General features: G+C 36.7%; 1 protein-coding gene across 1 annotated transcript; it reads left to right on the forward strand.

Moving 5' to 3' along the window:
• Positions 1 to 20: 20 nt before the first annotated feature.
• Pex2 (peroxisomal biogenesis factor 2) lies at positions 21 to 2,507 on the forward strand. The gene has a single exon (XM_022839609.2). The coding sequence runs from the start codon at positions 363 to 365 to the stop codon at positions 1,251 to 1,253; it is 891 nt and encodes a 296-aa protein (XP_022695344.1). The 5' UTR covers positions 21 to 362; the 3' UTR covers positions 1,254 to 2,507.
• Positions 2,508 to 14,064: the final 11,557 nt, after the last annotated feature.

A 14,064-nucleotide genomic window follows, 5' to 3' on the forward strand; every position in this document is an offset into this window, starting at 1 on the left:
TCCCTTTCCTAACGTAAACAAACATGAAAAACAGAGAGATGTACGTTTGGGAATTTTTGACACGCAGAAGTAGTCCTTCCTTATCGTCATAACCATGCTCATAGACGTTTATATGCCACAGATAGTAGCTGTTCTATTTGGATAAAAAGTCCGTATAGTGGTACAATACCATAGTTGGATTAGAAGATATACTTATTTCTTATCAAAAGGAACACTCAGAGGTTAATACAAGTGCTTTAATACAAGTTTAGTACAAGCTTAAGTGATTGATCGGTGTTTGTGCGCATGTGTGCCGAGTTGTCCAGATCCATTGAGGTGGTTTTTACTATTTGGGAAAATTATGCCCTGTGGTAAAAATCACAATGGCCGTGTCTAAGCTAATCGGTTCCCGAGTGGATCAGTTAGACGCTTTCGAACTTGACGATCAGCTTTTTACTATTCTCAAAAATCAACTAACTGGTGCTTTCAAATACTTCGAACGCAGCCAATTTCTAGCGCTTTGGTCGCTCGAGGTAGATGCTATAATAAAGGCCTCTCTATTTAGTGTGCTTTTGCTACAGAACCAGCCTGCGACAGTTGGCCAGTCGCTTCTGGATTTGTCCATGCTTGATAGAAGTGGGAAGCCTCTAATGAAATGGAAACTGTGGTCGATGCTTTTATTACTTGCAGGAACCCAGTGGTTCCGGGAGCGGTTTCTAATTAGTATTCTGAATATTGTCATTCGTGACCAGATTCGTGCGGAGCGCTGTGCAACAGTAATAGACGGAATAATCCGTTTAGCCGGCGTCGCCAATTTCTACGCGTTCATCACACAAAACCATTACCCGAGCCTGCTTTATCGGCTGTTCGGTATCAAGCTGTATCATTCGAGACCTCCGAGCATGCGTCAACCAGACTATGAGACCCTATCGCGGGAACTTCTCTGGACGAGTTTTGCGGAGTTTCTAGCATTTCTACTGCCCATAATTAGTTCGAGCGGAAGTCGATCCTTCTTCCGAAACGCTCTTCGTAAACTCTACGGCAAGCGGGAACAATCAAGAGCTAGCCTCATACAGGAACGCAGTCTTGCCGACTACAAAACGTGCGGCATCTGCTCAAAATTACCGACACAACCACACGAGATTGGCTGTCGGCACGTTTATTGTTACTATTGTGTGGCAAGCAACGTTCTAAGCGACGAGAAATTCGAATGTCCTCAGTGTGGCTTCGAAGCGCAGGGAATTCGTAACGTGAGGCCAGCCACATTGCTATAATCATCAGATGCTGTTGGATTGAAGAGGTTCTATGAATGATAATGTACAGTAGACGGATTCAAGGATAAGCGTGTTAAAGTAAGCTTGTTTGACACATCGGGCGCCTTGCAATATATGGCCATATTGACTCTAGATAACAAGAGTCCAAAAGCTGGGAAGTGAAGTTTGGCAAGTGGTATCCAGGACAGTAAATTTTATACAAGTCTTTATAAGGTTTTATTGAACATAAGTTTTTGGTAAAAAAAGGTAATTTAGTAGACTAGAGCCGCCACCGAACTAAAGCATACTGCCTTAGAGCTGCAAATTAATCATCGAATCAATTTTACCAAAAATCAATTACACTTCCCGTTAGTAGCCCTATTATGGCATAACATTATTGTATAATAGTTGCGATTTACAAATACAATTTAATTAAATGAAATCCTTGTTTGTTCAGTTTCAATTTCAATTTACTTGCATCTTTGCCAAAGAAGTAAGGAATAAGTATTATTTTTTTTATTTGGGTGCGTCTACAGGAAACACAATGATTTAATAAGTATATTTTGTTATTCAGCTTAGTGTCTTTTTCAAGTCGTATTTGAAAGAAGCTTTTGATTGTCCATCTAGTTAAGTTAAGCATCATAACCCTGTGCAGACCGTGCAACCTAAAATTAGCATACAAGGTGCATGTTTCCTCGGATAAATTCGAAGTCTGACTAGAGAAACTGTCCTTAGCAGTAATACAAACTACACTTATAATATTTTCATTACAGTTAGCTCCATTCTATCTCCAGAAAGACATGCAAAATAGATTGGAAAAATAAACAATGGACGTATTTATTTGTATTTCGCTACAAGCCAATTATTGTGTCAAGGAGTAACAGAGCACTTATTTCTTTAGCACTTTATTTCTCAATAATCTCCGATTTTTCCTCCAAAACTCGGTTCTGCGTCTGTAGCCCACGAGTCTCGTGTAATAATGGGAATGGAAAGTTAAAATTGAGCTGAGAATGACATTGCTGCCAACAACTGAGCATAAGAAGAATTATTCTCAGCTGACTCTACCAGTGTGTTTTTGAATTCATTTGCAAAGAAATAGTTTGTCTTGTACATAGAACGTGCGTTATACCGTTAATAGCACGATGCTCAGTAGCTACAGACGTATCAGGATAAAGAAAATGCAAGCAAGAAGAAGCGGATATTTTCCACCAGAAACAAGCATGACTAGCTTGTTGTCAATGAAAATAAAGCTAACAACAGTGTAATTCCTGAAAATTGCCGAGTCTTATTTCTGCCAATGTTGACGATTTTTACTCAAATCGCACATGACGGATTAGTAATAAGGGTTAGTGAAAAAAAAAAAGATTTTTCAATTACGTTTTTTCCTGCCAATTTAAAAATATACAAGTGTTATAGAGTCGGCTACGCGCTACTGAATAAAGATAGGGAAAGCAGGACCAATTAGTGAAGCGTCATCCATAAGTTCTTTAGTCGTAACGCATCTAATGATTTCCCACACTACATAGTAAGATTTAGTAGAGCACCGTTCGAAGCTGCCGACACTTCGACCAAATAGTCCACAGAACCTGTGACACGATTGGTTTAAAATTAACAGCGTGATGTTCGGAGGACAGTGTAATGCTAATAGTGCTTACTGTTCGGGTGTGTTACGGTATTACCTTTTCGGATAGGGTCACTTTTTTCAAAAGCGTTGCGATTTTTCATCTGGTGTTTGTAGTAGTGGTGGGAGTGCCTACACAAAGATCTATATTTATGAAAAAACGAGGATTATTAATGTGGTGCTACATTGCAATAAACTATATTGGAGAGAAGACATTCAAATAATTTCTTTCCGGTAATAAAGTGGATGTAGTCTCCAGCATAGCTTTTTCCGGAATTGTGTTTTGGTCTTAGTGGAATTAGTTACTGAGCAAATCAAGTTTACGAAACCTTATCACCCGAGCGTAAGTCGCATTCGTACATCGTGGCGTGCATAGATGTCCCAACCTGTGACAGGGGCATGCAGCACGCCATATATTAAACTAACGACATTTTAATAGAATAGCCAAAAAAATTTTTTTTTGCCATCACTAGTTCACTTTTGTACTAGTAACATGGTGCTAGTTCCAAGTAGAAACCGCAATTGGTAAGACGTTATAGTCAGTAAGGTTCGGTCTCGATTGACCATTTTGATTGTGACTATCATTATGGTTCTGGAGGCTTCATCAGTTGAACGTCTCCGGGGGCACAACGGGACCCACTACAACTGTAGAGGTCGTGGATTTTCAGCAATGAGTCACGGACAGCAAGTCTATGAGAGAACGCACAGCTAGAAACGAATTGCGAGCCGTAAAGATAGCCACTGATCGCAAAACAAATACACAAGCATTACGATCTAACCGTAGTCGACGACGCGGGAAACAGTTTGCACTGGAACCGATCTTACAGTAATGAAATCAACCGGGCAGCAAATGTTATATATTTTCGTTGAGTCAGGGAGAAAGCTGTACTTCTCTTCAGCAGTTGATCATATCACACAACAATTTATCCATTTATGTTAGGGAATAAATATAACTTGACGCAGCGATATGTACTTTGCATTGTTTTTTTTGACACAAGCTGATCATGAAACTGACTAGAGTTTTCTTGCGTGCTAATGATTTGTCTTCATTGTTGCCTCGTGGGATTCGTTGTTCTACAATGCGCAGGGAATGTTCTAGTGAATTCTGTTAAAGTACAAGTTATACACCGGACGAGAACGGCCGTAAGATATCGAGTTTTCACAACGAGTTTCGCAAAGTAATCTAAATAAAAATATGTAGAAAGCTGTAATTATTCTTCAGGGTAACATTAGGTAGTGTGTAATAGTTTTCCGGTGGCACTAAAGACCCTACTCAGCGCTAATATACTATAGTGTTTACTTTGGACCCGAATGTAAATACTGCACTGCTTCCCGTCTGATAAAATAAACGTTTTTTGAGCGTTAATTCGTGATATTCAGAAAATAAGTAGCTTTGTAGTTTATAAAACTTCCTAAACTTGGCGGATTCTATAAAATGCTTGGATAGCCAAAATCGGCAAGTTGAAGAAGATTTCAATATATATTCGCAATCGATCGCGCACGGTTAAAATAAGTGTATCATAAACTATGATGCGTTATTGTAAAACAGTTATGTTCGTAGTCTTTTGCCATCTGCCTTATTCAACTGTGTCAACAAACCAAATCAAATGTTACTTTACCTCATGCATTTAAATGTCTTGTGAAATATCTCAACAAGAATGTGTGTTTAGGAGGAAGTATTGCTTCGGTTAGATACCAACAACAGAGAGCGACTGCGTCCTGACAGGAAAACTATCAGTTAGGCCTTCTATAGTTCAACAAGTATAGCATAACGATGGTTTTCTCTAAAAAAGACACGTCGCCTTATGAAGTTGGAATCATCGTCATCGCACAAGTTATCGAAGATGGAAATGTTTTACTAGAAAAGACATCTACGTAACGCTTTTGCTTACTGAGACTTTCGATAGAATTATCAGATAAAAAGTCACATGTGTGGATTCTGATATTTTCTCAATTAAATCAGCTGAATCGGAAGACATCTAGAATAAATCGATACCTCGAGTATTCAGATTTCCGGTGCATAGTCTTTTTATTGAGCTTTGTCATCACCGAAAGATTTTTCATCAAATATTATGACAGTTCTGAAGGGGCAAGCTTTAAGGCTCTTGGAGGTCAGAACATTCATTATTCACCAGGTTTCGTTCCATGTTAGTGTAATCCTGTACATCAGCTTGCGTGTTCAAGTTCCTTTCGTAGCTTGCTTTTTCCCTTCGAATGTTTTGTACATCTTCTTTTTTGTGTTCTGTTTGATCTTCGCGCTGAAGTGTGCATTCAGATTAGTGAAAGGATCCCGTTGCCTTTTTTTTTTGTTTTGAAAGACCAACCCTTTGATGATCGCCGGTGCTGTGGTACACAAAGAATGGCACGCATTCATTCAGTAGCGGCATAAACGTTGGTTCAACTCGTACGAGCCATCTACGTGTCCACTGCTTTACTGAATAATTGGCAACAGCACCGGTAGGCAGTAAAAATCAACGATACAGTCACTCTTAAGCTTACAAATTTAATGATTAATTTTTCCTAACTTATGTATTCAACATTAAAGGCTGAATAGGTGCTCAAGTAAGTGAAGACCTAGTTGACGCATCGTGTTTTATTTGTTACAGTACTTAGCCATAATTGTCAGAATTGATAAATGTTACGCCGATTTCTTTCGTCTGGCCATAATCCTTCGAAAAAATGTCGAGCTCGGGAAAATTATATTATTGCAAATTATGCATGCGTTCCCAGATTCGGTAATATTTAGTCCTAGTTAAAAGCGTGATGCATCTCTATTATATCAAAATTTAAAGCAGACGCTGCCTGACACCTCTGAAGAGATCTGTCTGCTACTTTTCGAAGCAGTAGATCTTTTCAGATTCTTCTTCTTTTTTTTAAAGGAGGACGCTCGATAGAGTCTACGTACCGAATACGTAATGGAAAACAAGGAAAGGAAGCATAAAACTCAATATACCTTTCTCCATTCTCTTTGATATTGCCAATAAAGATTTTGTCCTATCATTTCAGTTATCAATTCGTTGAACTGCTATATGAGTATTTAACAGTATGCCATTATTCAAGTATATAACACGTTGTTTAGACTTATCTGGACAGCTGTCATTTCAAAGTTGACCATTTCAATCCTAAATTATTATCTACCGACCACAATTAATTTTTTCGTATACATGTTTTTAACTTGATTAAGTGTGACGTAATTCGTACTCCATCTTAATGCATAAACTTCATTTGAGTTTAGTGAGGGTATATACTTTAGATTAGACTTTCATTTCAATACAGCTTACAAATAAAATCGCATCAAGCATACTTCATATTGTTCCAGAGGAACAGTTAATTATTCAACGACTTATTAACGTCTTTGTAGTAGTCGTGATCCGGTCAAGCTCGTTCAGGCGACAGCGTCAAGCTAATTCAAACTTAATTGCTATCTAGATGCAAGCCTTTGTAAAGAACGAAGTCTTTGGTTTACCAGATGGGTCAAGCTCTTCTCGGTTCACACAGAGTTCTGTATGTGATCCTCACTGTTGGACTGCATATTACACGTTGCTGAAGAGTGGTAGCCCATTCCCTCGGGTCGTTTTGCATTATATACTCCTTTTGCGTCAGAAGACTAAGTCCTCTATTTTTTTTTATACCTCATTATGTCGTACTGTGTTTACTTAGATCTGTTATATGTTGATCTTATGTTCTTTTTGACAATTTTGGTTTGACTTGCTTTCCTCTGTTACATATTGCTTGTTTTTGCTGGTAAAGCTCAGATCCTACATGTCGACTTGGTTATATTAAAATACCATTTGTGTATTGGGTCGGCCGCTTGGTACTTGGCACTTCGGTACTTGACGGCCACTTTATGCATATGGGCAACAAGTGACAAGGACAACAAAAGATACTTTCGAGTAACTTCTTTAGGCGTACGACGGAGTACCATGAGTCTGCTAATTGCGGAAAATTTTGAGCTTCTAACCGGCTTGCAACTGGAACATCAAATGTGTTTTTAGAGAATTCGAAACGCTAGTTAAAGTTTTCGTATATTGTAATACAACCTTAAGATTAATAGGTACAATTTTTACATAGTGACGTCGACCTCATCTGTTATCAAACAACGTTTTTTTCGAGTTAGTAATCATACAATAAATTAATGACTTAGTTTTACAATGCTTACATGAATGTCCCTGTTTTTTCGTCTTATCAAAGGGACCGCATGGCACCATTGTCATGTTACGGTCTAAGAACGTTTACATGTAACTTCCTACTGTGGTTCTCTCCTTTGATTTCCTAAGGAAGATACCAAATGAGACGATTCCTTGCGTATCCTTTAACCGGTCGCAGCCAGTTAGAACAGCCCATTCACGGTCTAGACTATCGACAGCCGGCGCTGTTGGCCGCCGCCACCACTGACGACGCCGTCTCCTAAAGATAACTGCAGAGGGAGTTGGGACCGCCGGTCGAAGAAGTCCAGGCAGATGCACAGACAGTCGTATCGCTGATAGGGTCTGTACGTGACGATAATTGAGCTCGATGCGACTGGCTAACCGTGCTCGGAGTTAGCGGCCGAGAGAACAAACAGAGTATCCATTTCATTGAGTCCTTTCGGACTTAGAACATCCGATAGCCGTCTGTGCTACCGTTGTGTCCATACAGTGAGGCACCCAGAGGCAGAGCCACGACTAGTACACAGAGACTAAAGATAATAGGTACGTACCTATTACCAACGATGTCACGAGAAAATACCTTAAACTGGCAACTGAAGATAACCTATTTGCATTCAAAACATATCACCATTAACGCTGTAGGTGTGACTTTAGTTTATCGATTTTCCAGCAAATCAATGTGAAGACAGTTAGCTATTTTTATTTGATATTTTTTAAATATTGTTATTCTTGAAATAGAGTTGGAGAAAAAAACTCTGCATAAGGTCACTAGTGTGATCCATTAAGTATAAATGGTATCCTACATGAGATCCTAGATGACTTTTAATTAAATAAGTCTAAAGGCTACAATTATAGAACTAATATTCTTTTCGGTATATAGGAAGTATTGGATGAACTACAAGTATGCATGACTAGCATTGACCTATTTTTTATAGTCTTATTGTAAGGTCTTTTATCCAATCACTCCGCCTACGTTACAACGTCTTCTAGGAGGACACCTTACTGAAGAACACAAACTGTTCTGATAAGCAAATGGTAGTTAGCAAATATTCTTGTTTTTTTAATATTAAATATATCATACGTCGAGTATACCTTTAGTTTGCTTTGATGATGATAATTGTGAGCCAATAATTGTTTCAGCAAATAAGGAACTAACCTTTGCTTACGCAAAGCGTCCTAGCAGATAAGTTTTCGTATATATGAATCTATATTTTTGAGTCAGAACGTTGCAAGAAACAAAAAAAAATTCGTCATAACGTTACGCTGTCGCTATCGTCGAGGTCTTATTCGTATTCTATTCTCGGCCGAGGTTACTTATCATTTAACATAAGAACTTCGTTGATTCAATCCAGTGTCGATCATGTACACTGTTATGCTTGCTCACGTTTATTTCATCAGTTTTATTAAATCCTACATGCGCATTCTATGGAAACACTATGTAATAATCAGATTTTTTCATTAAGCTTCAACCGATTATTTTCATGGAAGCTGGATCGTTGCACTACCGCTACCATATATGAGTGGTTTTCTTTTGCTTACCGTTCAAAATATTTTCCACAGGAGCATCTTGAGTATTATTCATTGAATACTTATGCACTGGCCATCCATCTTTTTAATCACTGGCGACGCCGATGCTATCGAGACGGCATCATGTGATCCTATTATTTAAGAATTTTTTACGAATATTTTTAATAATTTCTTCATCTTAAAAAGGAAGATTTTTTTACTCACAAAACAATAGGTTAACTTGTCGAGCTAATAGAAAAATAAATCAGCTCCAATGTATCTATAATATTAGGGATAGTATCGCAAATGTGCGAACAGCGCAAATAATTTCGATCGATCGCTATTGCAATAAGTGTCCTTGGTGTTTTTCTGTACGAGAGCACAGATAAGACGCATTTCGTGGTCGAAGCAGCTGTGTTGTAATGTTGTAAATCATATAGGGAAAATACCCTAACGTAAACCTTTTTTTACCTTCTTCTAATCTTAATGCCGACCATAGCTCAGCAATTATCTTTACAACCGTCGGAGAGTTAAAAGATGAGATACGAAAGTTTGTTTTTTTTTTCGGGACAATCTAGACAATTAGCACGAACAACGTTTTAATTGCCAAGTGAATTGTAAATTTTGCTTAGTGTTTTATAGGTAGATGAGTAATGAGTATTTATTTCAATCATGACCAAAGGAAGTTTTCAAATTATATTTTACACATTCCACTTTAATGGGCTTATTGAGCACCGATTTGAGGACTACATAGGGAAAGGTCTTGGTGTAAACAACACTTCCAAATGTAATAATTTAACAAAATGTATTGTCTCTTTATCAGAGCTAGGAAGCACGTACATATTTTCACTAATGTTTTGTAGAGGAATCTAGAAAAAGTCAACGTGTCGTTCTAAAATCGCTAGGGAAATCGTTGCATAATATTTGTCAAATCGGGTACTTTTTTGCCGGCCTCTCTCTGCTTTCTTTCTCTGCTCTCGAAGCAAAAAAGGGTTTCTATAGCACGCAGGTTTTCCGGCCTAATCAGAGCGGACAAAAAATTAAAAATTACAAATAAGATCACAGACGAGATCCAACAAAAGTCGAGTCACCAAAAAAAAATTTCGGTTTCTTTGATAAGTTAAAAGTGCCAAAGAATCATGTTTTCACCCAATGTTTTATAATAAGTCGAATGGCTCTAAGCATTTACTTGGACTGAAAAAATTCCTAAAGTACCGCTTTGCTTTAAGAAATACCTATATCCGATATTTACCGCGTGTCAGAAATATGTATATAATATGGGCGACTTGTGGGCGAAAAGGAATCATCAATAAAATATCGCTCGTGCCTTGCGAATTACAAAATGGAATTTACCAAATTACTTCATTAATCCAAAGCAAACGCCTTCATGCATTTTTTACCATTTATTTTTACTTTTCTTAAATATGTTTATTTGCCCTCGGGTTCTTCCTAACCGTCAATTGCATATATATAATGCTTGGTATCCTAATACCGGCATCTGCCCACTTGAACGCCAAAAAGTTCGCTAGGTGTTGAATTCAAAATAAGAATAACTTTATTTTAACCCGCAAATATTTTACATTTTACGGTTATTGTTAGTGAGTTTACATTTACTGCTGCGTTAATTGGTATTTTTATATTAAATATGAATACTAATACTACTGTAATATAAAAGCATAAATACGTACCGGTATTACCGGTAGATACCTTCCACAAAGTAATAGTGAAATGATGTTCTTATTGAGAGTATGAATACGTTATTCCAAATCATTTAACGGTCCAGTACCGATTTTTAGATGGGCGTGCTTTGTTTAGTTTCAAAAAGGATTGTCTGTCATTAAGCAGTATTTTCCCAAAAAAAAAAATTAAAGAGGAGCGATTTGGTCCAATGTTACCTGTCCAATAAAAATCATGTTACAGTACCTTCAAGATTTCTTATTATTTCTGTTATACACTGTTAGTCCATAAAAGAGATAAACATCGATCGCTAACGTGATCCTATTACCGGGGCCATAGAGGTACAACCAATTCACTTTAGATAAAACAGATAGCTACAATAGCGTTTCTTATGAGGGCAGGAAACCATGAAAGCCTGTGTAGAAGCTCAGCTGCAAGATCCTGATAGCCTTCGTTATATGAGAATTTTATAAGTATTTGTATGTATATACAGTATAAGTACGTACCACGTGATGATCACAGAAGTAAGCCTACATAATGGATTTGCGAACTTGCTAAACTAGTCACTTAGATAATATTAATTTAGCAAGTTGTTCTTAGCCTTATTTACTGAACAGTTTACTTGTTAATCTCTTAAGGTGGCATGAATACCAATTAAATTCACGGACATCATTAATGCTATTGTCTAAGTAATACCTGATCAAAAGACACTCACTAAGCACTGTATCTAATGAAAATAAATCTTGAAAAAGGCATTGCTCGGTGTAACAGGTACACTGATTACAAAACAGACGCAAAAGTTCATCTCAACCGACTTCAACAACTTGTAGCTTTGACATTGCTTTTCAAGCTGTCTAAAATTGTGCACAAGCTGTTTGTCTTTCAAAAACTGAAACTTCCTAATGTCGACACCTATGCAGAGACCATATATTCATGCTGGTCAAGTGTAACTATACCCAGTTCTACTACAATGAATCGTTAAAGTTCTCACATTTGTGAGAAAATAGCTTACAACGTACCTAACCAATTACTGAAGAGTTGAAAAAGCTTTATTATAAGCTAACTACAGATACTTTTCGTGCTATAATCTCCTATATAAATCGAAGGAAAACAGATTCCACTTTTTCCCAGGGCTATATAGAAAGCTTCAGTGCACACGCAGGGGTTGTTTACGCATTAAATAATGTATTATATTATTAAGGATACTGGTACCTTTTGACGTAGGTCATAGGTACTCAGTTAAAACGAAACTCAACCCTAGTTTTCAGGATTTTAATTATTATGAGACAGAAGTGACCAACTAATTGAAGTACAAATACTCCGAGTCCAATACGTCTTGCAACTGTTTTATTGAGTAAATAAAGGAACCGCTACATATCTGTTTATACTTTAATCCATTCAAAGTGAAGAAAATTGATGACTTTATTTGTACAAATTATTTTTTAGACAAGACCAAACTAATACCGATTTCCCGGCCTACCCCAATAGAGCAAAAGCACAACAAAACTATTTCGCGTTACGTGCGAGGAGATCTTCACATTCTCAGATGTTTTACTATTGTACCCTGAGAGCTCAGACAATCATAAAATTCGATAGTAATTGTTAAGAACTAGTTTAACGTAGTTATGTCAGGTCTAATACAAACGCCGTCGAAAGCCTTTTGTTTTTAATGTCATGTGACATAATAACAGCTAACATATACGATTGATTAAATAGTTAAATATTTTAATAAAGCATAGTAAACAAATATAATACATGTCCATTTGCATTTCCAAACCTCACCGATACTATGATATATAAAAAAAAAAAAAAAAACTAATTGTGATATCGTTAGTTAATTTGTTCGTTCGAAATTGTGATCATTGTCGAAGACATCTATTAGTTTTATCAGAATAGGAATTATACTATCGAATCATTCGTGTAACTCATTTTGCAAATAGATGGCCCCCTTCATACCCCCATACCCACAGAACACAACCGACTTAAATTATATCGCATAGAATTTACGTAGGTGTTTACACTGACTGCTAATTTCAGTCGCAAAGCCATAGAGAGTGTACACACGTTATACAACACTTATAATACATTTTATGATCTTTGCCCGATAGCCTGTCTGCTACCTAAATAACACCGTCCGGATGTATCATTTTGTAACTATCTGTGATAGTTACAACCTATAACAACCTATAACAGTTTTGAAGTTAGGCAGAAGATATCCTTGCAGAAATATTTTGTGCATTTTGATCAATTAGCATTAGGTAACCAGGCACTTGAAGTTCGTTTTATAGCTATTGGTACTTACCTATTGAAACTGGATCCGAAACGCCCCAAGTACTTGTAAAGTAAATTTTTAAAAATTCCACCTTGTAGTTACTATATTACTCTGTCATATTGTAATTAAACTATATAACAAATCATATTTATGCAGACTTTTTTACAAACGCTACGAAACAACCGATTCAGTAATTTGGTTTTGATCAGGCTAATTGAGGAAACAGCTATAAATTAATGTCGTTTTAATATTATTATCTATCATAAACGAACCAATATTCGTCCATTCGTTTCTTTCTTTTCGTTTTTAGCTCCTTAGGTTAATACTCAGATAATAGAAAGGAGTAAAAAAGTAAAATCGACTTTTCAAAAGACATTCTTGCTTTCGGTTATTGTTAATTCATATTTTATTTTGAAATAAATGGTACTATCTAAGCATGAGATTGTGCGAAAGCTTTTCCAAAAATTACTTTCAAAAATGTTCCATTTTCTATAGAATAGCCTTATTTCTATGGACTAAGTAGTTCGTTAAAAACCTTTAATATATCTTCGTGCAAATGCAAGGACGCATATCAAAAAAGTTCGTTAAATAAACCTATCTTTATAAATAGATTACCTTTTCATTTATTAGCTTTTTTAATTCAAAATGTAAACAACGTACTTGTAGAGCTGCTTTTGTTTTAAATACAAAAAAAAAAAGGTTATATCATTTTTTATAAATAGACGCGATATTTAAGCCTTGTCAATAATCATTCTGTGAAAATTCTGACTTTAGTAAACTACTGCTTCAACTCTTAATTATTTATATTTATGACTCGAATTGATAATAGTAATAGGTTGATAGTTAATTTTTTCAACATTTAACAAAAAATCCTTTCGTATTCATTTGTAATGAATCCCCACAATGCGTATAAAGGACAAGCTTTCGTCAGAGGTGATAACTACACATGTCTAAATGTCCAAATGTGTCAATTATATTTGGGTGGGACGCCCGTATATCAACGTAGTGATGCAGAACTGTTGCTCTAACGTTTGACGGAAAGCCAAAAATCGGCTGATGCCACTAATATCTTGTTGTGTCGTCGACCACGAACATATTTACTCTCCAATTCAAAAATGATCCACTAAGTCTGATTCATCAGTTAACATCAGGCAGCAACAATGGCCAGCAGCAATTCCTATCGGGCCAGATCAAATATGTTTCTTTGCTCTCTTCCTTTGCAACCCTTTCTTTGCTAACTGTTTTTTTTCCTTGTGGGTCACCGAGTGTTATGACCTGATGTTAACCAACCTCCTCTGGTTACGTCATTTGCATATAGCGCATTGCAAGGCTATAATTTCCTATTTCTTCTGTCATGAGGCTCGAATAGAGAGTTTCTACTCGTAAGATCAAAATAACGCACAAATGTGGTCTAAGCAGGACGGATATCAGCATCATAGTTCATCATACAAACCTAGAATAGACTATCATAAATCGCTATCGTGTTCCCACGTTACCAGAAAAACCCTTCTGGCACATTGTCCCATACAAAGATGTAACGTGATTCTGCAGTATTGTATTGTTGGCATTTGTAAAGAAGTTCATGGGGCAACATTTCTTCAAATATTC

Source organism: Varroa jacobsoni, unplaced genomic scaffold (genome assembly GCF_002532875.2).
Source record: "Varroa jacobsoni isolate VJ856 unplaced genomic scaffold, vjacob_1.0 scaffold_9, whole genome shotgun sequence".
NCBI classification, from domain to species: domain Eukaryota; kingdom Metazoa; phylum Arthropoda; class Arachnida; order Mesostigmata; family Varroidae; genus Varroa; species Varroa jacobsoni.

Excerpts from the sequence above, each read along its gene's own strand:
- Pex2 (XM_022839609.2), top strand. The coding sequence starts at position 363 with ATGGCCGTGTCTAAGCTAATCGGTTCCCGAGTGGATCAGTTAGACGCT.